This window comes from Microcaecilia unicolor, chromosome 8 (assembly GCF_901765095.1).
Source record: "Microcaecilia unicolor chromosome 8, aMicUni1.1, whole genome shotgun sequence".
NCBI classification, from domain to species: Eukaryota; Metazoa; Chordata; class Amphibia; order Gymnophiona; family Siphonopidae; genus Microcaecilia; species Microcaecilia unicolor.
Window position 1 is genome coordinate 61,963,880 of NC_044038.1, and position 26,757 is coordinate 61,990,636.

The 26,757-nt window shown below is 43.7% G+C and overlaps 1 protein-coding gene across 1 annotated transcript in view; it reads right to left on the reverse strand.

Moving 5' to 3' along the window:
* CREBBP (CREB binding protein) overlaps positions 1–26,757 on the reverse strand; it is an 846,007-nt gene that overhangs the window by 71,145 nt on the left and 748,105 nt on the right. The window contains exon 27 of the mRNA XM_030211575.1: positions 14,695–14,860. Coding sequence (XP_030067435.1) covers positions 14,695–14,860 — 166 coding nt within the window. The remainder of the gene's footprint in view (positions 1–14,694; positions 14,861–26,757) is intronic.

The window sequence follows — 26,757 nt, forward strand, 5'->3', positions numbered from 1 at the left end:
CTTGATGTAAAAATCACATGTTTTAATTTGTTTTTTTTCTCTTTTACCTGTTTAGTCACAAAAGCTTCCTGCCATCGCATTGGGGTTTATTTTATTTACTATGTTCCTTTTCTGAGTGTATGGATATTAATTTGTCATATTTATGGGTATTAACTTGTCATGTTTGCACAACGATTCTAGTGTCCTGTTTCACAATTTATTGAATTATATGCTTCTCTTATATTTTCCTGTTTAGATGCTACTTCCAACCTATCCGGTACCCGCCCCAAAAGCATTTAATATGTATTTACCTTTATTTCATTTATTCTAGGGGTATAGCTCTGGACTACACATGTTATAATGCCTTTCTTGCCTTTTGTTGAAATCGGTTTTCCAGTTACATATATGGTTCTCCCCTGTTACTCTTATTATAGTATGTAGTAGTTTCATGTCTTGTTTAAAGTCTATATTTTGTTTTCATATACAGCTTCCAACCTACCCTTACAGCTTATTTTTGCCTTACATTACAAATTAGATAGGCCCAGTTTTTATCATATATTATGTACACTTATCTTTCCTAATTAGTTTTCTTCTTTTACTACAGGTATGAATGAATTTAATTGTACTGTTTGCCCTTGTATTGCAGGCTTTCTTATTGTTACTGTTCCGCTCTAATGCTTTTGAGTTTCCTTCTCCTGGTTTGTTGAGTGGAAAATATATTGTCTAGTGAATGATGAACGTGGAATTTTTCACATTTTTTGTCCTGACTAAGGTGTTCCAACTAAAGGCTCTTTTTATGACTGTGCCTTTCCCAAAGAGCTTACATTTGTTTTGTTTTGCTTTGGAATATTTCGTTTTTCTCTCTATTTTTCTATCACTTCTATAGTAATTTTCAGGGGCTTTCCCCTGGGACATACTATACTTTTATTTTCCTATATACCAGTGTCACGCTATAACCATTGGGTTTGATACCGATGTCTGGGACTCACATCCATCGAAGGTGCTCCTTCAATGGATGACGGTATCTCATTTATTAGATTTTGGGCAGACTTCCATTCCATTTTCGGAGTGGCCTGCAGTTTCGGTATTATTGCCCATATAGGGGTTACCTGTATAGATGATCGCTGTGGCAATATAGGGACGCCTAAGACATTAGTTGAGATTGTATACAGGTTGACTCGGGCATTCAATATTCTTGAAGGGTTAGTTTTATACGAGAAGTTTTCCTAACTTTTCAACGTTCTAGACTGGTTAGTCATATACGCGATGTTCCCTAACCACAAATTTCTGAGTGGGTTGTTGTACACGAGAAGTTCTCACACTACAGGTCCTTTGGGGTGATTAGACGCACACGAGAAGTTCAAACGCACACGAGAAGTTCACTAGTCAGCGAAAACCCATTGGACCGCTGCTCTTCGACTCATGACACCTTATTCGCTGGTTTTTTGAGTTCTTTTGGGAGTGTTTGCAATGTCCCTTTTTGGGGGCTCTGCCATGTATACGGAATAGTTCTTGGTAGGCTGGGAAACTGGGTTTCTTTACGCCTTTAGAAGCACACTCTGGGGAGTAGTATTTATTAATTTGGGATAGAGTAGTATAAATATATAATAGCTGACACTACGTATTTATTTACTTTTATACTGTCTCTCTAGGCATATTTCTGTTTGCAGTTTTTGTCTTGCTTTCTCCTAATGTCACTTGCGGTCAAAGCGTTGAGCTTTCCGCTAATTAGTAATTTTTATTTTATCCCTTTGTCGGAGCACATTAATAGATGCGTGAGTATGATTGTGTTATATCTCTGTATGTTTTACTATCAGGATAATCATTGCATGTTTTTGTAAACTGTTAGCACATTATCATTTCTAGGTCTCCTTGCTATCTCTGAAGCTGCCTTTTGAACCAGGTTCTAGGTCTGGTCAAAATATATATATTACTAATCTAGTTCATTTTTCTATAGCAAATTACAGGCCTGAAATTTATTTGTAGACCACTTGCTCGCTAGGTCCCGTTATTATATATATCATATCTTCCTCTCCGCACCCAATGCCAGATACTGGTGATCTGACATCTATTCAGATCTCTGGTAAGGACTTTCCGTCCGAAACCAACCTATTTTTACGGTTGACCTCCCTATACCACCGACAGTTCGGAAGGGCATAGTGATCCCACCAACTGTCCTCTTTCTCAATTGATTTTCTGCACTGGAGATTACATTGTACGAATCGTGAGTATATTTTTATTTATTGTATGTGTTGCTATTGAGTTTGCCTTTGTATACTTTGATAGCCTGTTAGATTAGCACTAATTTAAATATTTTATTTTACCAAATTTAGGATTAAGACTTTGTATGTGTATGAGTGTGATTTTCCTTTTCTTTTCTGTCTGTGTGCTGTGACTTGTGATTGGCTACTGGAATATTTATTTTTTTGTTTTAAAACCCTAAAGAATTCCTTAACCGTGTACAATTCCAATGATTAGTTTTGAACTACATCTAGGAATATCTTTCTTCTTCTGCTGAGTTTTAAGTTTTCTACGTATCAGGATTAGGTTACAGTTTTAATTTTACGTCTATATGTTCCTGTGTGTGTCCTGTGATAAATAGCATATATTAAACCAGCTATTTATTAGGGAATCATTTCTTTAGTTTTAAATTAGTGCTTTAAGGTTACTCGGAGAGATTGCCTATCAACTGCAGTGATAGTAAATCTCAAAGGAGTGTTTTGTTTCCAGGATTGTATATTATTTCATTTAAGCAATGTTTGTTTGATTTGTGATGTTAAATATCTGATTGTTTTTGATTTCTGATAAATTGCTTTCACTAGAAATGCAAGCACTTTATGACATTGTTTAAAATAACCTGGCTTTTTATTGGGGATGTGTTCCGTAATAATGAATTAACTGTTTTAATTTTTCTTTTCACGTCTTATCTACTACTTTCAAACTTCCTTCCCTGCCTCTTAAAGATTTATAGTTTTATGATACAGTTAACCCTTGTTGTTCTTATTTTCTCTAAAGTTCATCTTTGCAAATGCTTTGAACTCAGTATATGATACAGGAATTTATTTTAATAACTAGATGGGTTTTTCTGTGATTCTGTGTTATCCTTGCTACTCTCTGTTTAGAATTCAATTTACAATGTAGGTTTACAAGCTGTTCCATTTATCATACTGGTCTATATGAACATATCCTATTGGCCAATTGTGTGCATTTATTGCATTAATAAAAATTGTTATTATATCCTTGATTTTTTTTGAATGTTACTAAAATGTTTAAAGAAATGCTCCTACTTCTTGTCTTCTGCTTATAAAGCTGCTCCTCCTCTGTATTTAAAATATACTCTAAATTGTAAATTGATTCCTGGGAATATATAAGCTTATTTTTAGCTATCTCTCTGAATGTGAATCTTCATATGCTGTCATAATTTAGGGCCCAAAATTGTGAAAGCATAGAAATGATCAAATTAAAATTTAATATAATTTTTATTTTCCAAATTGGCTGTGAACTATTACAGAGGACTATAGGTTATTGTCCTTCTCATTTGACCTATTTAAACCTTGTGAAGGTCACGTGAGAAGGCTTCATAGAAATATATAGTTGTTACATTTCTGATTTTGGCCTTTCTCTATCTTTTAAAATATCATGTTAAGGGCTGCATTTTCCTGGAACAGACTCTGACCACAATGTTTCCTCAGACTCTGCTGACTTCCTGTGCCAGCCACATGTAATATACAGAGAACATTTTTTTTTCATTTTATTATTCCTACTGGTAATTTGTGATATTATATATTGACACTATGCTCCACCTACTGATGCGCAAAGGAACTAACAATGCATTTTATAATCTATTCTTTCTAATGGTCCTATGCTGAGATTTGACCACTTGATTTTACTTCTTATATCACCTCTATTTATTAAGTCCTGTAGGTTGAGTGAAGACTGCTAATCCAATTCCTGATCTACCGCCTCTATTCTACTGCAACTGACCTCTAGCAAGAAAAAGGAGCAACCAACTTCCCCAATGAGAATTTTCTTTTGTCCAAATGATGTTCTTAATTTAGACCTTCTTGGTTATGCTCTTAAATATTCTGCTGTATTGAATATTTTTGCAGGCTTCTCATCTTTTTCAGAACCTACATGTCACTATTACAACAGACAGCGATCGTGATTCCAGAAGATACTTCCATCACCTGGACTATTTATGAGTTTTAAATTTCTGCACATTGGTCTTCAACTTTGACTATGACTATTTGCTAATTGACCCTTCTTTCTGAATCATCTAACTCGTAAGTCCTACTGGCCTCCTGCAGCTGAGGGCTCAACCCTTGGTGAATGGTAGTCATCGTAGGTGAAGATTCCATATCTATTGGCGATAAATGACGACGCATTGCCCTCCATACATCAATAATTGAACATTTACCATCATCTCTAAATTTTAATTGTTTTTCTCTTTTGTTCCATATACTTTACCATTGTTATTTGATCATGTCTTTCTAAAAATTACCAATCTGTCTCGCACATTATGCAAGCCAGAAGTGGGGATATATTATGCAAATCCAATTCCAAATCCCAATTCCAAATCTTTTTTTTTTTATTTAATTTTAAGTTGATGGTAGAATAAAGACATGGAAAGATCCCAATTTGTACACCATAAGTACGTCTTTAAGGTCCAAATGATGTTAGATCCCCCAAGGTTGTGGCAATAATCTTTACACCTTGCAAACTACTGGACCACATGTGAAAGATATACGTGTTTACTCAGCCGCAGAACCAGATGTTACCAGCCTAACCATCTCAAGACCGGCCACTTCCCAGCCCTGTTAGATCTTCCAGATCTCCGTCCAGATTCTTCAGCGCTTCCACCGCCTCAATCATGATCGATGAAAGAGAATTTAGAACTGATACTTAATTTGAGAATTACTGTTGCTGTTTATGGACATTATAGATTCATATTTTATTTTATTTTCAGTTTAGCAGTAATCATGTCTAGATATTGAAAAGGTTTTATTTTTATTTTCCTATTATTTCCTATTATTTCCTTTATTGTTCTAATTGTTTTTCTAAGAGTTTTCCCGTTATTTCTGTTTAGGTAATTTAAAATTGAAGTTGATCTTGCTCAGATACAAGGGTAACATCAAACCCTAATACTGGCTAAGATATCATAATGTAGATGTAAACTCTGTTAGTATCAACCAGCTATGCAATTGTTTAACTCTGGTGTAGGCTTACTTACGTTGCATGTCTTTCTGTAGGTTTGACTAAGCTCCAAGTGGGGTAATGGATATATAAATTGCTTCCCATACTTCCAAGTCATTATGCATATGTCAAGATCCATGCATGACCTTTGTTACCATTTTTGCTGTATGAGGCAACCTCATACTTGCTATCCACTTATTAGTGCTCATGATTGGATGCCAATGATGAGTAATAGTAAGATCCAAAAATTCCGACCTGTTTAAGGATTCTGAATACCTACAACCTTAAACAGCCTACAATCTGAATACTAACTATATATTTGTTGAGCCACCATAACAATGCTTAATCGAAACCACTGTTCCTTCTCAAGACTACTGAGATACATACATTAGATTATCTCCCCATGTACTATGCAACAGATACAATAGAAGTCATAGAAAGACCTGAAAGTATTAGTATGACCTATACTTCATGAGAGTTTGTAGATGAACTCATGGTTTTGTCCCATTCATAAAACCTCTATCACTACAGGTTTGAGTACGCCTCAAGAGGGGTAATATCAAGATTAAGGCCCAAGGGGTTGAGTAATATAAAGGGAATTCCATATGCCCAGAAATATACCACCTAAGAATGAAGTTTTCTGTCTGGCATAATATCTGCTAGCAATCCATAAGAACAAAACTTGTCCCCTCGTTTGATAGCTTGCCACCTTCTGGAATGGATGATGACAAGCTTGACGAGCTTTGTGTCACCCCTCCTCAGAGGGGGTGACAAGTGGGGAATGTATAATTATACTACAGCAAGATGCCCACCGGAAGGGTGGAAGGCCAGATTTTAGGACTCAGGCTGTAAAAATACCAGCCAGGTTTAAAAATCTATGACTGGCTGCGCAAGGACTTGCTTTTCCTGTAAGTTAATATGTGTCCCCGCTTGGGATCCATCCACTGGAATAATGATGGGTCAATTTACATACCTTTAACAGCTAAAATAACTGAAAAAGTACTGACTAGGCCAAATATCTGTAAAAAGCAGGTCTGAACCATGAGTTCTGACACAAACAGGTACAACTGTCACTTTAAATCAGATGAACAAAATGGAGTCTATTAGTTTGGTATAGAAGGCTACAGAGGTTATACAGGGTTCTTAAGATGGCGTGAAAAGTATTGCGACACAGACAGATGTGGAACTGTTATCTCAAAGCTTCTCAAAACATGCTGATAAGACTGTGTGGGAAAGTATCATCTCAGAAATTGAGAGCTAGGTATCTCACCATTGACTTCTATGGAGAGTTTGTGTATAAAGAGGGGACAATTTGCCATAGCTTTGGACTCCTCCCCAACGCTTATCTCAGACGGCGAAGCTCTGTCCGGTTGTACCCAGAATCTGTCTGCTGAATGTACCTGATTAAAGTCTGTTGTGCAAATAAAATCCTTATTCCAAATGATGATTTGTGGGCTTAACTTAATGATGAAAGGCTGTAAGTATAAATGCTTCTGCTGTATCAGGCTATCACTCGCTGCATTATATAACTTGTAACCTAAATCCAGTTTGTCATAAGGCTGGTATCTATTCCTTGCCAGTGCTGAGAGGCGGACTAATGCGGGTCTCTTAGATCTAACGTCTCTCTCAGTGGCAACTCCTCTTAGAACTTCACAACCCCCTGATTGCCCCAGTTCTAGGGCTATTTAGAGATGGAGTCAGATTAAGGTCATTTAAGCCTTCTTGGGGGGGCTTGGGACCCCTTAATTCTCAACAGAACAAATGCCCCAGAACAGGAGCAACAACACAAAGGAGGGACGAACTCAACCTCCTGTAGGAGAACAGAAATCCTGAAGACTGTTTTCCAACTTCTCCCAATGAGGGAACATGTCTGCAGGAAAAACTGAACACAAAACAGAGTCAATCAGTGAGGGATCATGGATTCATCTGCTGTGACTAAAGGAAAGAAAATTACCAAGGTAAGAACCTAATTTTCCCTTCCTTGTCATCAGCAGCAGATGAATCCATTACGAATGGGATGTATCAAAGCAATCCCTAGATAGGGCGGGAACAAGCCACACCACGTGCAAGCACTTGTGCTCCAAAAAGCACGTCCCTCCTGGCAGCCACATCCAGCCTGTAATGACGGGCAAAAGAGAGCTTAGAAGCCCAAGTAGCTGCACTACATATCTCTTGAAGAGAGAGTGCTCCCGTCTCAGCCCAAGAGGAGGAAATCGCTCTTGTGGAATGTGCCTTAAAGACGTCAGGTGGAGGCTGGCGAGATAGCAGATATGCAGAAAAAATGGCTTCCTTAAGCCAACAGGCTATAGTGGCTTTAGACGCGGGAGACCCTCTGCGAGGACCTGATAACAATACAAAAAGTTGATCAGAGGTCCTGAAAGCATTTGACATGTGCAGATACTGCAACAGAGCCCTGCACACATTCAGAAGGTGCAACTGCCCAAAAGATTCCGGAAACAGCTCCCTAGTAAAGGAGGGCAGAAAAATAGGCTGGTTTACGTGAAACGCTGAAACCACCTTAGGCAGGAAGGAAGGCACAGTACATATCGTAACTCCGGACTCTGAGAATTGCAGAAATGGGTCTCAACAGGACAGCGCCTGGAGCTCAGATACCCGTCTCGCCGATGTAATGGCCACCAAAAAGACTGTCTTTAGAGTCACATCCTTCTCCGAAGCTCGCCTCAGCGGCTTGAAGGGCGAACACTGAAGAGCCTTTAATACTAGCCCCAGGTTCCAAGCTGGACAAGGTGCCCGCACGGGAGGACGGAGCCGCAGCACCCCTCTAAGAAACTGTGCAATGTCTGGATGCGCAGCTAGGGAGAGGCTAGCAACCTTCCCTCGAAAGCATGCCAATGCTGCCACTTGCACTGCAAAAAGTCAAGAATCGGCGAGACAGAAGCCCGCATGGGTGTGATCGTCTTTGGAACACACAGGCCGCAAACTGGCGCCAAATCCGGGCATATGCAACGGAACTGGACCACTTGCGGGCCTGCAAGAGAGTGGAGATGACCTTGTTAGAATAGCCCTTGTCTCTCAATTGCACCCTCTCAATAGCCATGCCGTAAGACCAAAGTGGCAGGGATCCTCCATGGTTACCGGGCCGTGTCAACAGGTTCGGTACCAGAGGCAAAGGAAGAGGAGCCCCCACCAGCATCCGCCGGAGGTCCGCATACCAGGGCCACCTGGGCCAATCCGGAGCAATGAGAATCACCACTCCCTGGTGCAGCCAAATTCGCAGGAGTACTCGCCCTATCAAGGGCCAAGGCGGGAACACATATAGGAGGCCCAGAGGCCAGGGTTGAGCCAAGGCATCCAACCCCGCCGAGCGAGGATCTCTGTCTGCTGTAAAAGCACGGGAATTTGGCATTTGTGCTTGACGCCATCAGATCCGCCACGGGCGTTCCCCATTTGGCACAGAGTTGAAGTAACACTTCGTCTGCCAACTCCCACTCTGCTGGGTTGATGTGGTGTCTGCTTAGATAATCGGCTTGCACGTAGCTCTGACCTGCAATGTGAGCTGCTGTCAGGTACTGTAGATGCAGCTCGGCCCAGTGGCAAATCTGAGCGGCCTGCGCGGCCAGTGCCCTGCACTGTGTTCTACCTTGACGATTTATGTAGGCCACTGCCGTCATATTGTCTGACAGCACTCTGACAGCCAATCCCTCCAAGGTTGATTGAAAAGCCAGCAACACCTGGAAAATTGCTCCAAGCGATTGATGGACCACTTCGATTCTTCGAGTGTCCACAGACCCTGGGCATGCCTCTCCATGCAGTGAGCTCCCTAGCCCTTCAGACTGGCATCAGTTACCACCAGGCACCAGTCGGGGACCGCTAACGGCATTCCTCGCCGCAACTTGCTATCTGAGAGCCACCACTCCATACTGAGTCGGGCCGCAGGGAGCCAACTGAGTCTGCACTGATAATCCTGGGAAATGAGAGACCAACATTGTAGCAGGGAACTGCAGCGGTCTCATATGCGCTCTCGCCCAAGGCACCACTTCTAGGGTGGCCGTCATCGACCCCAAGAGCTGGACAATGTCCCAAGCTCGTGGGCGAGGCATCCTCAGGAGCAGACGGACCTGGTCTGAAGCTTGCACCTCCTTTGCTCGGGTAACAAAACCAACCCCGAGGCAGTGTCAAACCGAACCCCCAAAAACTCTAGAGATTGAGAGGGGGTCAGGTGACTTTTGGGTATATTGACGACCCAGCCCAGACTGCAGTACTGAGACCACTCTGGCTGTTACAGGACGACTCTCTTCTGCAGAGTCAGTCGTCGAGGTACGGGTGAACCCGGATACCCTCTCGCCTGAGAAAGGCAGCTACTACCACCATTACCTTGGAACCACAAAGTAAATGGAGTAACGGCCACAGCCGTGTTCGGCGGGAGGCACGAGGATCACCGCTCCCAGGTGCAACAAAAGCCTTGCAAGGTCTCCTCTACCGCTGCCCGTTTGACGGCAGTGCCGCATCGGGACTCCAAAAACACGTCTCTCACCGGGGGAGTAAATTCCAATCTGTAGCCGTCTCTGATCAGGTTCAAAACCCACTGATCGGAGGTAATCTTGACCCACTCCTCGAGAAAGAGGGAAAGATGTCCTCCAACTGCAAGAATCGAGGAGTGGGCCGGCACACCATCGAGAGGGTTGCCCGTGGACTCCAGGCCTTGATCCAGGCTGCGGAACGTTTGTCCGAGCGAAAGGAGTTCCTTTGCTGAAAATGGGCACGTGAAGTAAACCCGGGCGGTACCTTCTAGCTTCAATAGAGAGGGCCTGCAAGGCGTCAGAAATAAGCGCTGGCAGCTCCTCGCGGTGGAAAATCCTAACTGCGGTGGGATCATCTGGATCCAGTGGCAATCCGGCACCTTCCTCTGGCTCCTCAGACCACGAAGGCCTGCCAGACCCCTCAGAATCCCCACAGCCTAACCACGGGGGGGGGGGGGGGAGGGAGGTGCACCACTCTCTGAAGGGGAATTTACCCTTCTACGCTTGTCCTGCGGCCCGCTGTCTGGGGAAAAAACGCCTGACGGCAATCCCGGCCCGGCCTCCACCAGATGGGAACCAGGTAGCAACGCAGAGTCAGACACCTGTGGCAGAGCTCTCTTTAACATGAACGCTTTATGTAAAATCAACACAAACTCAGGGGAGAAAGGCTCACCCTGGTCTCCCGGTTCCAATCCGGGGCAAGCAGCTCCTCTGGTAGCCTCCATCCGAGACTCCTGCGGGGGTCAGACCATGTGGCGCATCCAAGATGGCACCCACTGCCAGCTCCACTGAGCGGGAAGAGACATCGCTTGCCATGCTCGTGCTGGCCCTGATGTCTGAAGAGCATCATTTAGAGAGCCCCGCTGCTGATCTGCGCATGCCACAACGTGAACAGCGCTTAACCTCCGCAGCCATCGCCGAAAACGGCGGAAAATTTCAAAATGGCGGATTCGCGCCAAAAACGCCCCGATCGCGGGCCCTCTCCGGAGGAGCTACAAGACACTCTTACCTCAACAGACCGAGTCCCAGAGCTCCGGTCATGCTGCAAAGACAGAAGAATAGCAGCACTAACAAGCGTGTCATTTTTTTTTTTAACACTATGAGGAAAGTTAGAGGCAACAGCTACAGAGGCACTCCGGAGGTCCAGAAGAGTGGGAAAGGCAGGGAAAGGACGAACCAATGTGCCTGCATCCACATAGAAGAGAGTGGGAAAGGCAGAGACAGGGCAAACCTATATGCCTGCAACCACATAGGGGGAAGGGTAAGGCAGGGAAAGGGCTAACCTATGTGCCTTTAAAGTGAAGCTGCAATAGCCACAACACCCCTGCTACAACTGGCAAAAGCACAGGAGCCACCCCAGGCAGATTCTTGAAGGAGCTGAATAAGCTGCTTCCAACCCTGCTGGGAGATAGAGAATACTGAGAGGCAGATGGAGCTAGCCGTCCAGGAGGCACTATGGTTTTCAGTGTTCTCTATCTCCCCCTGCTGATAGGTGGACACAACCCATTCGTAATGGATTCATCTGCTGCTGATGACAAGGAACAGTTTTTTGAGCAAAATTCTATTCTGATTAGAGATTTGCAGCATTTTGCTCTCCAATTGGTTATAGCTAAGGATTGTCATATATCTGACTTATTTTGTTACACGATCCAAAAAGTAGCTGGAGAGGGGGTAGGCAGCTGGCGTTACTGTTGGGCAAAATGGTTGCATAAAAGTGCTTGCCTAAAAGCACTGTTCTAAGCTGTGGACTGATCTGAGCAGTAATGCTCTGCAAAGGTGTACATTGAGGATCATGTGACTATTTTATTTACATCTTGGAGGGACTTTTTTTTTTAAGTTACAGAGGCTGTTTTTGCTCAGAGTTAACGGATGCCAACTTTGTTTGGCAACTGAGTACTTGAATGAATATAACAGAAACTTATGCAACTGGAGACCAGGGTGAAGCGGGTACTTTAGGAGGTTTACCTGAATTGTTTGGGCTACAGGTAAACTGGGAAGCCTTCCTCACATCTTTGTTACTCTGCACGTAACACGAACACAGGATCTATTCTGGGTGGCCAGAGTGGGGACCTGGGGGAAAAAGGCTGATAAAACTATGCATTGGTTCATGTGGAATTTGGAGATGGACTTTGAAAGGAATTTTGGGTAAATGTGTTCACCTACCCTTCTGTGACAAACCTGTGTGAACAGAGGTTGTGTACAAGGGCTTGCAAGTTTACTTCTTCTTGCTTAGGTTATGTTACTAGAAGAATATGGTTTCTAAGTGAGATCCTTGATTGATGAAAGTCCCAAGGTTTGAAGGGCTCTGTCATAAGCAGAACATGAACTGCAAGAAGATCTGGAAGTCTCTTTTGTGGCTGGGGGTGCCTGAGCAGTGAATAGGAAGAGTGCTTTGGTGATTTTTTTTTTTCTAAGACCCTAAGGTAAGAGTATTCTTCTCCTGATTCCTTGATATGAGGAAGTGGATGCTCTGGGCTGAGGTCTGCTTCTGTGGTGAGAGGGTCCTTTGGTGGTAGCAAGCTAGATTGTGAAGGGACTGGGAGCCTTCAGAGAACCTGGGGGACCAGACCAACTGCTGCAGATAGGCGGTAGTGAATGCGATAGATGTTTGTCTTCCGTTGCTAAAGGGGTCGGGGTCAGGGTTTGTACTGAACTTCTGCAGAATAGCTGAACTGTCCATTAAGTGCTGATTAGGGGCTGGAAGTGGCCTTGGGGAAAACTTTGGCAGATTCAATTGATAAAATGGATCCTTTGGCGTTTTTCCTGGAGTTTCTCCTTCTAATGTGTGCTCTTAAGCTCTGTATCTTTTCCCCCTCCAGTGTTATGAGAGGATTTGTTGCTGATTGCTCCACCCCTCCCAATTCAGTTTTTTTCTTTACCTTTGCTTTTGTTGCTGATTTGTTTTCTCCCTCATGGTTCAAATTAGACATACTTACTTTAAAGGGAGTGCATTTCTGTGAATGTGTGCTCTGCCCCAAGTGACAGGAGGCAGCGGGTGTTTGTTTTTCTGTTAAATTGCTGTGGGGTGGGCAGGATTTCTGGTTTTGCAGTTGGCGACATGGGGACCCCCAGCGCTGGAAGTCTAGAGCTCACAATGTTCCTGCCGCTAACAGAAGCAGCATCTAAGGTTAGACTGTCCCCACTGGGGGGGGGGGGGGGGGGGGGGGGGGGGGGGTTGTCTGGAAATTTAGTAGCTTGGGAGTCAGCCATAGAAGGCACTGTTCCTCGGCTGTAAAAGCTGGAGCTGCTGATGGTTGTCCTCTGCTGTTCTTATTTATGTCACTTTTTTTTTAAAAGTAAAGCTTTGAAAATACTTGTTCTGTATGCTCTGAGGGGAGATGAGAACATGTGTGCATTTGTCTGTGGACAGCAAAGACTAATACAGGAAAGGCACTAGGGAAAGTGCAGGAACCCCTGCACATGCTCAGGAAGGTTTAAATGAGCTCTCTGAGCTACAGAACTCTGGCACAGTGGTTCCATCAGTGATGTCACCAGGCAGTATGCCTCATTCCCCAGCTTATCTGTGGAATACCTGACTAAAAACAACTACAACATGCTCTATAGGTGGTACTATTCCCTGGTACAACTAGTTAATATTATATAAGTAGTTCAAATGAGATATATTTACTTAACTGCCATAAAAATAAACAAAGTGGATCAGTTCCAAAAAACATGGGCTCCTTCTGCTTGATACATGAGAATGCAGGAAAGCATGCCTTAATGTTTAGTGGAGGGAGGAAGGGAACCAGCTTAAGTTTGAGGCTGGCTCAAACCTAAATACTCGTATGGTGCTCGGGGGGGGGGGGGGGGGTAGGGGGGGTGGGTAGGAGAAATGTTTCTGTGTTCTAGTTGTAGAGCGGAGGGGGGTGGGGTGTGTGAAGGAATGTTTGTGTTCTTTGTTTCTGTACATATCAGTGTTGGTTATAACAAGCTCTGCAGATCTGGACTGTTAAGCCAGCAGTTGTAATGCAGAACATTTCAATAAGAACATTTAATGGTGGTGGTGGTGGTGGTGACCCCTTTTACCAACAGGCCAAAACATCTGGCTTAGCTTCATTGAAAAAGTGAGACTTAAGTGGACCCCAATTTCAGCACCAACACAGCAACCCGTGCACATGTACAGTACACCATCCTGGAAAACTCTTCAATATCTGGAGTTTTCACATGCACATCACTGACCTGGACTTTTTAGGATGACATCACCCATACTTTAGGGCATACTATCCTGTTTTTCCCTGGAATAGATGTCCTTTTTGGTTTTAATAGCCTCTTTCAAATCACCATTTAACCATGTTGGAAGTTTTTTGGTTTTCTTTCAACCTTTTCTAATGCCTGGATTACATTCAGTCAGGGCTTCGAAGGAAGTATGGATAGTGGCTTTTATCCCTCTACTATAGCAATTACAGTTTACATAGATAATATATAACCTTGTTTCAAACATGTTGCTGTATGCTTATGACTTATTTATTGTAATCACATTCTTCTCTCCATTCTCTGATATGCTGCTTTTTATGTTTTGTATTATTATAAACTGCCTTGATATGCAGATGAGGGGTGATATAGCAGGTAAATAAACTAAACAGCGTTCATGTCATCCTTTGACAGTGTGAGAGGCTTACTTTTCTAAAATAGTAGAAAACTGCTGCCACAAAATCAAACCAAATTCTTCTGCTAAAATGTGTGACACAGCTGCAGGGAAGACTCACTGTGAGAAGGGGGACTTCAGGGGACACTTATCTCTCACTGAAAAGGAAAAAAAAACTAAATAAAATTACTGAAAAACCTATAAAAGTTAAGTAAAGAGACATTTGAGGAGACCCAGAGCAAGTAACAAATCTCAAGAAAATCCAAGTATCCAAGTTAGATTCACGGATGAAAAAGAAAAGTCTACACAATTTTGATTTGTGAGCAATTCTACAAATGCCTGGAAAAGCCTTCTAGGGTTTTGTTAAACTCTGCAAGAAATGCTTTGTTGAAAGACGTCATTCATGTGTGTGTTTAATTCATCCTGGTTATTCATAGAGAAAACAATTAAACCAACCTTATAATCATGTATGATCCTCTCTGCAAATGCCTTATCTAACATCTTCTTGTACCATTCTTGAAGACGTTTAGGTTTGGGAATTTTTTGATCTGGAGGATGGCAATGGAAGATATAGTCATCACCTTCACTGGGTGGGCAGGCCCAAATATGACCGGTCACATACCTGTAAATTAATAAATTTTCAAATAATTTATAAGTTATACATATTGAAAAAAAAAACCCACACTCATCCATAGTAGTATTTCTTTTGGCAAAATATATATCTGCAATACCCAAACATATGGTCTTCACAGAAGTGTGTGTACTAATGTTTCTTTATTAGACATCTAAAATGTTGATTTTGTTGGCAAATTGAGTATTTACTAGAATTCTGCAGTACTGCATTGTTCTTTAACTTCATACAAAGAAGTTCAATATGTGGCATTAAGAAGGTTTTAGATACATAGGAGGATGGGGTAAATATATAGAAAAACAAAAAGCTCTTATTGCAATGATGGGCTTCATCTTTCCGTGGGGAGAAATTCAGACAGTATGTTTCTTTTTTGTTTTGTTGATTGTATTAGTAATAGCATAACAAACAGCCAATAAATACACAATTTGGTCAACCTCCCCTACCCCTTGCATATTACATACCAAAAACATAGACAATGATCAAAAATGGGCATTGACTTCCAGTCATTAGAGAGAAGGATGCCTTAAATTGCCATCAACAGTAACATGGGGGCTATCCTGTTCAACTTGGACAGAATTGCTGTGACAACTGTAGCCAATCACTAAATGGTGCTCATATAATTTTAATATTTTTTCTCCTTTGTTGTCTCATGGATGTAAATCTAGACAATAAATACAAGGTCCACAACTTACAAAGCATCATAGCCTCCTCTAGCATCGTGGCCTCCTCTAGGCCTGCTATCACTTTCCATTGCTGGGCCAGTCATGCATGCTGCACTCATTCAATGATGCAGAAGAATAGCCTTATCTTCTGAGATATTGGAAGGGTCTATCTCAATAAAGCCAAGTCCACACAAGGTTGTACAGATTCCTTTAACAAAGTACTAAAGAATATGAAAACCCATCTTCAAAAGTTCTGTAATTTAGCACAATGCTGCAACAACCACCACATATGGATATACGAGACTGGGGTGATCAAAAACCCTTATAAAAGTACAACTGATGCGGGGAGTAATACCACGTAAACAGCATTTTATAATTGTTTTCCAATATATTGTTAGATATGCCCTTGTAAGCATGTTCAAACATCACTTTCCATTGGGATCTGTCCCACTAGTCTCCAAAAATCCTCTTCCCATCTCCTAATATATGTACATACGCCCTTCCCTAAGCTTCTATCACTGTTTGCAAAAATGGATCCCCCCCCCCCACCCTGAGCCTTGCAGTCTTCCAATGGTATGGTCTACTTTCTGCCTATAATAGTACGTAAAAAAAATGTATCATTTGATGGTTCTGATAAACATCAGAAGCTTTAAGGGAGTAGATGCTCTTTAAATCAAACTCCCTTATTTGCCCCCTTCCAGAAATTGCCCTACTGCTGTTAATCGCTCCTCCACTCACCTTTTAAAAACTGTATCAAAATCCCGATTTCCCAGCAGGATCTTATCTAGAAGTTAGTAAACCTGGTATACATCTCTCTCCAAAGAAAAAAAGCAAATACAGAGATTTTTCCAGCCTCGAACCTGCAATATCTTTGACGTCTCTACTGTCCTGCACCTGCTGCGCCAGGAGTTCCATAATTAAGATGAAAAGTAAGGGAAATAGAGGACATCCCTGGTGAACCCCTCATTGCAATGCGAAAAAGTTGGTATAGTCTGCATTAATCCTAAGAATGACAGAGGGTGACCTTCAGGGGGAGGAATGCTGGCTTCGGCCTAACTCTTGGTAAGCCTTTTCTTGGATGGGAGGTGCATGGTGGAGGTGACTAGCGCTCCACACCAGCGGCCTTTCAGGTGCTGTGGAGGACTTTCAGCCCATCTGCATATCCTCACAGCCTTCTCCAGGGTGACTCCCAGGTTCACCCCGATCCTCCCAGGGCCTTCGCTCCAGGTGCTTTTTGGCTAAGATCAGGTGACCCTTTGGGGGAGGAATGTTGGCCGGCCTAATATCTGGTAAGTCTTTTCTTGGCTGAGAGGTGCATGATGGAGGTGCCTAGTGCTCCCACCAGCTGCCTTCCAGGTGCTGTGGAGGACTTGTAGCCCATCTTCACATCCTTATAGCCTTCTCCGGGGTGATACCCAGGTCCACCTCAATCCTCCCAGGGCCTTCGCTCCAGGTGCTGCGCACCATCATTTTCTCTATATGCTTGTATTTTCTCCCAGTTACTTCTTATGGCTTCTTATGGTTACTTTCTCTCTTCTTGGTACTGTCCATTCCCAGTCTCTTTCTCCATCTGAAACCACTGTATACTGCAGGAACACACTGCCCACCTTTTACGTTCATCATCTCACCATCTCTTTTATTTTCTCCCTTCTTCTCAGCACTCAACCTTCAACATTTCCTTCCTTCCATACCTGGCTTTCCTTCTTTCTTGAACTTCCTTCCTTCATTCCTGGGGATTTTAACAATCATGCTAATGATCTCTCTGACTCTTATGCTTCTCAGTTTCTCGCTTTAACATCCTCTTTATTTGCTACATTTGTATCCCATATTTTCTCACCTATCTGTAGGCTCAATGTGGCTTACATAGCACCGGAGAGGCGTATGCAGACTCTGGTGTGAACAAATACAAAGTGATGTTGTGGTAAGATAAAGTTCATGTGGCACAGCCACATTAGGGAATCGTAGAACGGAAGAGTTGTGTTACGTTCATTACGTGCTTTAGTTTGGTTGTGTTGCAGAGATCAGGCATTTAAGTTCGATCGTTCAATCCTCAACTGTGCTCCACTACCCCCACTCACCAGAATGGCCACTGTCTTGATCTTATCTTCTTCTCCAACTGCTCACTCTCCAGTTTCAGTGCCTCAGCTCTTCCCCTCTCTGACCGTCATCTGATAACTTTCACACTTAACACCCTCCCCCCCCCCCATCCAATCTCAACCAATACATTTAGGAATCTTCAGGCTATTGACCCTTCTACTCTGTCCTCCAGTGCTTCTAATCTCTTCTCAACTACTGTTATCCAAGTCTGTCAATGAGGCTGTCTCTTCCTACAAAAAATATTCTCTCCTCTGATCTGGATACTCTCGCTCCACCCATTCCCAGTTCTGTAAGGCATACCAAACCCCAGCTACCTATGTTCCTGTGCTTGCTCTGCCAAATGCCTTTGGCTGAAATCCTGTGTCCATGCTGACTTCATACATTTCAAATTCTTGCTGACCTCCTTCCACTCTACTCTTTCACTTGCCAAACAGGACTACTATATCCAGTTGACAAACCCTCAACGTCTCTTTGCCACACTGAACTCTATTACTAGTACTTATCATTTCTATAGCGCTACAAGGCATACACAGCACTGTACACCATACATGAAAAGACAGTCCCTGCTCAAAGAGCTCACAATCTAAATAGGACAGGCACACAGACAGAACAACCAAGAGGCAAGGGAATCCAAGAGGTGGGGATAAAAGGGTACAGGGCAGGTGAATAGTGGTTACAAGTCAAAAACAGCGTCAAAGAGGTGGGCTAGACGTACAGGCTCGGGAAGTCTATTCCAGGCGTGAGGTGCAGTGAGATAAAAGGAACAGAGTCTAGAATTAGCAGTAGAGGAGAAGGGGACAGACAAGAGAGATTTATCCACAGAACGGTGTACCCGAGGGAGGGCGTAGGGAGAGAGGAGAGGTACTGGGGAGTGGTAGAGTGAATGCACTTATAGGTCAGTAAGAGAAGTTTGAATTGAATACGGAAACAGATAGGGAGCCAGTGAAGTGACTTGAGGAGAGGGCTAATGTGAGCATAGCGACTCTGGCGTAAAATGAGTTGCGCAGCAGAGTTTTGGACTGATTGAAGAGGAGAGAGATGGCTATATGGGAGGCCGGTGAGAAGCAGGTTGCAATAATCTAGGCGGGAGGTGATAAGAGTGTGGATAAGGGTTCCGACAGAGTGCTCAGAGATGTTAAAGAGAAAGAAACGACAGGTTTTGGCAATCTGCTGAATGTGAGCAGAGAAGGAGAGAGAGGAGTCGAAGATGATCCCAAGGTTACGAGCTGATGAGACAGGGAGAATGAGTGCGCCATCCACAGAAACAGAGAAGGGGGGGGGGGGGAGGGAGATGAGAGGTGGGTTTAGGGGGAAAGATGAGAAGCTCAGTTTTGGCTATGTTAAGTTTCAGATGACGTTGACACATCCAGGCAGCGATATCAGATAGGCAGGCTGATACATTGGTCTGGATGTTGGATGAGATTTCGGGGGTAGAGAGGCAGATTTGGGAGTCGTCAGCGTAGAGATGGTATTGAAAGCCATGGGATTTTATCAGAGAGCCAAGGGAAGATGTGTAGATGGAGAACTCTCTCCTCAAAGTGCCTTCACCTCCAACTTCCCCTTCACTTTCTCCCCAGACTCTGGCTGAGTACTTTCATAAGGTTCACAAGATTGAATTCTTAACCAAGTCACCTCCACCTCTCCTTTCCTTAATCTATTCTCTCAACCTTTCAACCCCTGCCTTCTTTTCTTCCTTTTCTGAAATTACCGAAGAGGAACCTGCACATTTTCTTTCCTCCTCAAAACTAGCTACCTGATCCCTCTGATTCAGTTTCCACCCATCTACTTAGCGTTACCTCTCCTACTGTCATTCCTTTTATCTGTCATCAATCTTTCACTTTCCACTGCAACTGTTCCCTGATGTCTTCAAGCATGCCATAGTGTCACCACTCCTCAAAAAAACTTCATTGGACCCTACCCGTCCTTCCAACTATCGCCCCATCTTCCTCCTCCCTTTCCTATCGAAGATACTGGAACGTGCTTGTTCACCGCCATTGTCATGACTTTCTTTCATCTCAACCTATTCTTGATCCATTTCAATCTGGCTTTCACCCTCTTCATTCAACTGAAACAGCGCTTGCTAAAAGTCTCCAATGACCTGTTCCTGGCCAGATCCAAAGGTCTCTATTCTATCCTCATCCTGCTCATCTATCTGCTGCTTTTGACACTGTTGATCACTGCCTACTCCTAGACACGTTGTCCTCACTTGAATTTCAGGGCTCTGTTCTTTCCTGTCTTTCTTCTCATCTCTCCCATCGTACTTTTAGTATATACTCTGGTGGATCCTCCTCCAATTCTATCCCACTATCAGTTGGTGTACCTCAGGGATCTGTCCTGGGACCTCTTCCTTTCTCCATCTATACTTCTTCCCTTGGTATTCTGATCTCATCCCATGGTTTTCAGTATCACCTTTATGCTGATGACGCCCAGATCTACTTTTCCACACCAGAAATTTCAGCAGGAATCCAGGCCAAAGTATCAGCCTGCCCGTGACACTGCTGTCTGGATGTCTCACTGCCATCTGAAACGAAACATGACCAATACTGAGCTTCTTATTTTTTCCCCCTAAACCAATCTCTCCTCTTCCCCTGTTCTATATTTCTGTGGATAACACTCTCATCCTCCCTGTCTTATCAGCTCATAACCTTGGGGTCATCTTCAACTCTTCTCTCTCCTTCTCTGCACATATTCAACAGACTGCTAAAACCTGTTGTTTCTTTCTTTAAATCATCAACAAAATTCATCCTTTCCTTTCTAAGCACACTACCAGAAACCTTATCCACACTTTTATCACCTCTCGTTTAGACTACTACTGCAATTTGTTTCTCACAGGTCTCCAACTAAGCCATCTCTCTCTCCTTCAATCTGTTCAAAATTCTGCTGCACGACTTATATTCTGCCAGTGTCGCTATGCTCATATTAGCCCTCTCCTCAAGTCACTTCATTGGCTCCCTATCTGTTTCCGCATACAGTTCAAACTCCTCTTATTGGCTTACAAGTGCATTCACTCTGCAGCTCCTCAGTACCTCTCCACTCTTATCTCTTCCCAGTGGCGTAGCCAGACCTGACATTTTGGGTGGGCCCAGAGCTAATATGGGTGGGCACTAGGTGTGAGTAGTGTTTCTTGGGATACTCCTTAATAATGCCTTAGAGTGCACTTGATGATGGATTTCTAAGTAAATAGTCTGTGCAACAGCGCTCCTGCATTAACACAAACCACATACCTGGTTCATGGAACACCAACATTTTTAAATATAGTGATTTTATCCCATATCTTAAACTTGACCAAATATGACAGCTATAAGGCAAACATGTCAATGGTACATATCCTTCAAACTTTGCTTTGTAACAAATGCCTGATTAAGCTGTATTCATAAAACAGGTAAATTCTGGAGCTGGCATTCCCATTTAAAAAGCCAGAGAAGTCAGACTCATATAGATCCCCACATGAACTACATGCACACAGAATCTTTTACATCAGTCATATGCAGAACTCAGACCACCCCTTACCAACTGCAGAATAAAAGACAAAAAATTAGAAAATCGCAGAGATGGCAAATTACCCAGTTCCAGGCTTGAGATTTTGTGCAGTCCTGATTTAAACTTTATAACCCAAATCAGTGTGGGATTTGCAATGCCTGATTGTGCCCATGGAAATCAGTGCTGCAAGTCCGTAACAATGTGGTGGTCAGAAATGCAGGACTGTCCCAAAATCTCTAGTCTGGAACTGTAGCCCGGCATCAACCCTGCCCTTCCCCCTCCCCCATAGTTTGGCATCAGCCGAAGGAGAAAAGGCAGCGACAGCGATCAAAGCAGTGGCGTATCTAGGGTAGCTGACACCCAGGGCTGGTCATTTTTTAACACCCCCCCTCCAAAATCCAGTACTAGGCATACCGAGAATACAAAACACTAAGGACCTAGAGCAATTCTAGCATACCATAAGCATAAATTTCTACAAGTCACACAAGGAAAAGGAAACCATCTTAAACACTACAGTGAGCACTAGAACATCAATTCACCTATTATAAACCGAAACCAGCCAGAATAGTACAGATCGTCGATCCTGCACAGTCAATGCCAACTGAAAGCTATGTCTTTTTCACAAACACAGATACACCCTAATCCACTATAGAATAAGTAATCATAAACTTTCTATGTAGACAAAAATTAAACTGAACCCCCAAGATGCCAGACTCTTCATACAATGCAACACAGAAACAGAAAATGTCCCCTAGTACTGTGCAAAATATAAAGACAGCAGATGTAAATTTGAAAAAAACAAATACCAATCACCAGGGCCGGTCTTGGGCCGAGGCGGCCGCATAGGGCCCCGCGCTTAGGGGGGGCCCCGCGCGGCGCGCCTCAGTCAGCCTTGACCTAGTTCCGTCCGCCCGGGGATCGCCGCCGCTTGTCCCAACTGCCCGCCCTCTTCTCTCCCCCACGATCGATCCCTTTCCTTTCTTTAAATTTACCTCCAGTCCGGCAGCGTCAGTGAAAGCGCTCCCAGTAAAAGCGCTTCTCTTCGCTGTGTCCCGCCTTCTTCTGACGTCATGACGTCAGAAGAAGGCGGGTCACTGAGCAAAGAGAAGCGCTTTTACTGGGAGCGCTTTCACTGACGCTGCCGGACTGGAGGTAAATTTAAAAGAAAAAAAAGGAAAGGGATCGATCGTGGGGGAGAGAAGAGGGCGGGCAGGGGAAAGAGGCGGGACATGGATGGGATGGCAGGGCTCAGGGAGAGAGGGGAATTGCTGGATACATGGGTGAATGGAGGGGGGCAGGGGAGAGAGGAACAGATGGGAGGGCAGGGCCCAGGGAAAGGGGAGAATTACTGGATGTGGATGGAGGAGGGAAGGGCAGAGAGGGCCAAGGATGGACTTGGATGGGATGGCAGGGCCCAGAGAGGAGAAATTGCTGGAAATGGAGGGGAGGGGAGAGAGAATTGCTGGATGTGGATGGAGGAGGGAAGGGCAGAGAGGGCCAAGGATGGACTTGGATGGGATGGCAGGGCCCATGGAGAGGAGAAATTGCTGGAAATGGAGTGGAGAGGAGAAATGCTGGATGTGGATGGAGGGGAAATTGTTGAATTTAAGGGCTGGATCGGAACACTTTGAAGGCAGATGCTGAAACTGGAGAAAGGATAGGGACAGGGGGCTACAGATGGTAGACAGAACACATAAGGACACAGGAGGATGGTGGACATGGTGAGAGAAAAAATATCAAACAGAAAGAAGACACTGCATAAAACAGAAGACACTGGGACCAAAGCGAATAGAAAAACTAAATGATCAGAAACAAAGGTAGAAAAAAAGTATTTTATTCAGAATTTATTAACTGGAATATGTCAGCTTTTAGAAATTTGCATCTGTGATATTTGCATGTAAGTTTCAATTTTTCTAGTATTGCTGCATGCTGAGTCTCTGACTTCTTGAGGTAACTTTCCATTCAGTATTTTGCCTTCATATTTGTTGTGTCATGTGTTTGTCATGTGTGATCAAGGTACAGTTTCCTGCTAGCGTGTAGTATTTGCAGCCCTTTTTTTTTTTCACAAGGTAGTGTATTGGTGTTTTAGAGCCTGGTGTAATTACAGTTCTGCCTTTCCATGCATAAGGTTGTAGCTCGTCCTGTCCTTGGAATTAGTGCTGTTATGGTTGGTAAGGTTCTGACTGTGTTTTTGCACAAGTTTGTATATAGTGTTTTGCAGTGGAGAGATTGTGTGTCCGCACCTCTGACCACCCCCCCCCCCCCCGGGTTATGAGAATTGGAACTACTAATTGTGGACTTGAACTGAATAATTTCTTGGGGGGGGGGGGGGTTCAGGATAGCATTGTGCTTATTATTTCAATCAGTTTTTCTGTACAAGTTTAGCTTCATTTGTCTTTATTTGAAATTTCATAAATAAAAAATTTTCTAAAAATTGAATAATCTTATCAATGGGTGGGGCGGAGGCGGGGCTAGGATGGGGCCCCACCAAATTGGTCTGCATAGGGCCCCGCACTTGCTAAGACTGGCCCTGCCAACCACCACTTTACAAATTAACAAATAGAAATAAAACAAATATAGAAAATAAAATAATACCATTTTATTGGACTAATACATTTAGCTTTCAGAGGCCAAAACATCCTTCCTCAGGTCAATACAGTATAGTGCTGTTACAGTATCCAATCCTGACCTAAGGAAGGGGGTTTTGTTCTCCGAAAGTTAGTCAAAATGTATTAAAATTAGTCCAATAAAAAGATTACCTTATTTACATATTCTACTTATAAACATTTATTAACACATCTACAATACTACTTTATCCTAAAGCAAAAAAATAAAAATATATATTTTATTTAGTTTGTTGTCTCTGGTTTCTGCTTTCCTCATCTTCTTTTCACCATCTTCCTTCCATCCAGCATCTGTCTTCACTCTCTCTCTGCCATCCAGTGTCTGCCCTCTCTGCCATCCCTTCTCTTCTCTTCTCAGACCCCAGACCCAGTCCCCTTCTCCCATCTGATCCCCTCCCCACCCCACCCCGATCCCGTCCCCTTCTCCCATATGAGCCAACGTGACGAGGCGATTTGCTTGCTTTACAGCAGAGCAGACGCGAGGCGCTTCACCGGTTTTTTTTAAAGGCTGGATGCTGGGTGGCAGGAGAAGAGGGTCATCTGTCCGTCGACGGAGCTGGTAGGCAGGTGGGGACTGCGGCACCAGCGGAGCACCCCCTACCTGCTGACACCCGGGGCGGGGCGGACGTTGGTTGGGAGGGCCTGGAGGGAAAGTGGCTGGGCCTGGGCCCGTCCAGGCCCGTACGCCCCTGTCTCTCCCTACACTCCTCCCCGGGAACTTCGTTCATTGTGTAGACTCTTATCTGCACCCTTCTCCTCCACTGCCAACTCCAGACTCCGTTCCTTTTATCTTGCTACACATATGCCTGGAATAGACTTCCTGAGCCAGTACATCAAGCTCCATCTCTGGCCACCTTCAAATCTAGATAAAAGCTCACCTTTTTGAGGATGCAGTACCCATGTTTTATCATTTCCACCTTAGTAATTCCCTTATCCCTTATTTCTCCTGCTCGTCTGTCCTAATTAGATTGTAAGCTCTGTTGAACAGGGACTGTCTCTGCATGTCCAGTGTACAGTGCTGTGTACATCTAGTAGCGCTACAGTAATAAGTAGTAGCAGCAGAGCCCCTCATTGCAATGCGAAAAAGTTGGTATAGTCTGCATTAATCTTTAAGCATGACAGAGGGTTTACGCATATTATTTGTACCCAACGCAAAAAGTTATTTTCTAATACTATATGAATAAAACATGGAACATAAAAGGCCAGTAGACCTGATCCAAGGCCTTCTGCCAACAACTGCCATAAGTAATAAACGCTTTGACTCCTTGGCTCCCCAGACCAGGTTGAACACAGTATGTTGTCCTGGCCTGCATCCTTGGAATAAAATTAGCCATGTTAGGGTGAACCAGTTGAGGCAAAACAACCATGAGCCTGGTAGCAATTATCTTGGTAAAAATTTTGAAGTCAACTCTCAACAGCGATTTGGGATGGTAGGACCCAAACTGAAGGGGATCTTTCGCTTCCTTGTGCAATATAATGATTCCCGCCACTTTCATGAAATATGATAACTCCTCCATCATTACTCACCCAGGTCAAAAGAGGGACTACAGAACTGGAATATAATTAATAAAACTTGATGGTAAACTCAAAGGGCTTTCACCCCTTTCATATATTTGATGGTCTTCTGCAACTAAACTGTTGCTAACGAACCCCCAATGTAGGTTACATCAACCTCTTTTTCAAGTGTGTAGAGCTCCTTATAGAACTCAACAAACTAATTCGAATGCTTGCCTTATCCTTTATTTCTCTGAATAAAATTACATTTCTGTAACTTCAAAAATTTACAAGCAAGAACCTTTGTTTCCAAATTCAAAAGTGACTTGCTTCATTTGTTCAAGGGCATCAGAGTCACTGAGAGGGGGGAGCGGGGTGGGGTAGATTCCTGGGTCCGGCCTCCAACAGGATCCCGGTCCCAGCAAAGCTTCTGGACGCAGGCAGAAGGTTCTGTTCCCTCAGTCTGTCTCTCTCCTGCTCCTGTGTGTCGGGATCTCTTTCTGAGACGTTCTGAGAGAAGAGAACTTTTCTCTGGTAAGTGAACACTATTTTGCTTTGTGGTTTGGGAACTTAAAGATTGGGGTTTAAAGGAGGAATTGTAGGTTAGTGATAGGCAAAATAAAAATATAAAAAAGCAAATATCAACTAATCTCCATAGTCTTTTTCCCTTAGTTTTAAAAACTCTAGCAAGCACTGCAGGACCTAGTTTAGTATTAAGGGGGAATAAAGAGAGAGAGAGGGAAAAGCATGCAGGACCTAGTTTAGTATTAAGGGGGAATAGAAAAAAGAGAGAGAGAAAAGCAAGCATTATTAACTAGTTGCCTTGACGGGGCATAATCGAACGGAAACGTCTATCTCCATGGGCGTTTATCTCCGAGAACGGGTCCGTGAAGGGGCGGACCGAACCGTATTTTCGAAAAACATGGACGTTTATCTTTTTTTGAGCTGGGCGTTTTTGTTTTTCAGCGATAATGGAAACCGAAAGCGCCCAGCTAAAAAACGAATAACTCCAAGACATTTATTTGTGGGAGGGGCCAGGATTCGTAGTGCACTGGTCCCCCTCACATGCCAGGACACCAACCGGGCACCCTAGGGGGCACTTTTACAAAAAAAAAAAAAAAAAAGAAAACAGCTCCCAGATGCATAGCACCCTTCCCTTGGGTGTTGAGCCCCCCAAATCCCCCTCAAAACCCACTGCCCACAAGTCTACACCATTACTATAGCCCTAAGGGGTGAAGGGGGACACCTACATGTGGGTACAGTGGGTTTGGGGGGCGGTTTGGAGGGCTCCCATTTACCAGCACAAGTGTAACAGGTGGGGGGGGGGGGATGGGCCTGGGTCCACCTGCCTGAAGTCCACTGCACCCCCTAATAATTGCTCCAGTGACCTGCATACTACTGCCAGGGAGGTGGGTATGACATTTGAGGGTGAAAATAAAAAGTTGTGAAACGGCATATTATGTGGTGGGAGGGGGTTTGTGACCACTGGGGGAGTCAGGGGAGGTCATCTGGTCATTTAGGGCCTTATTCG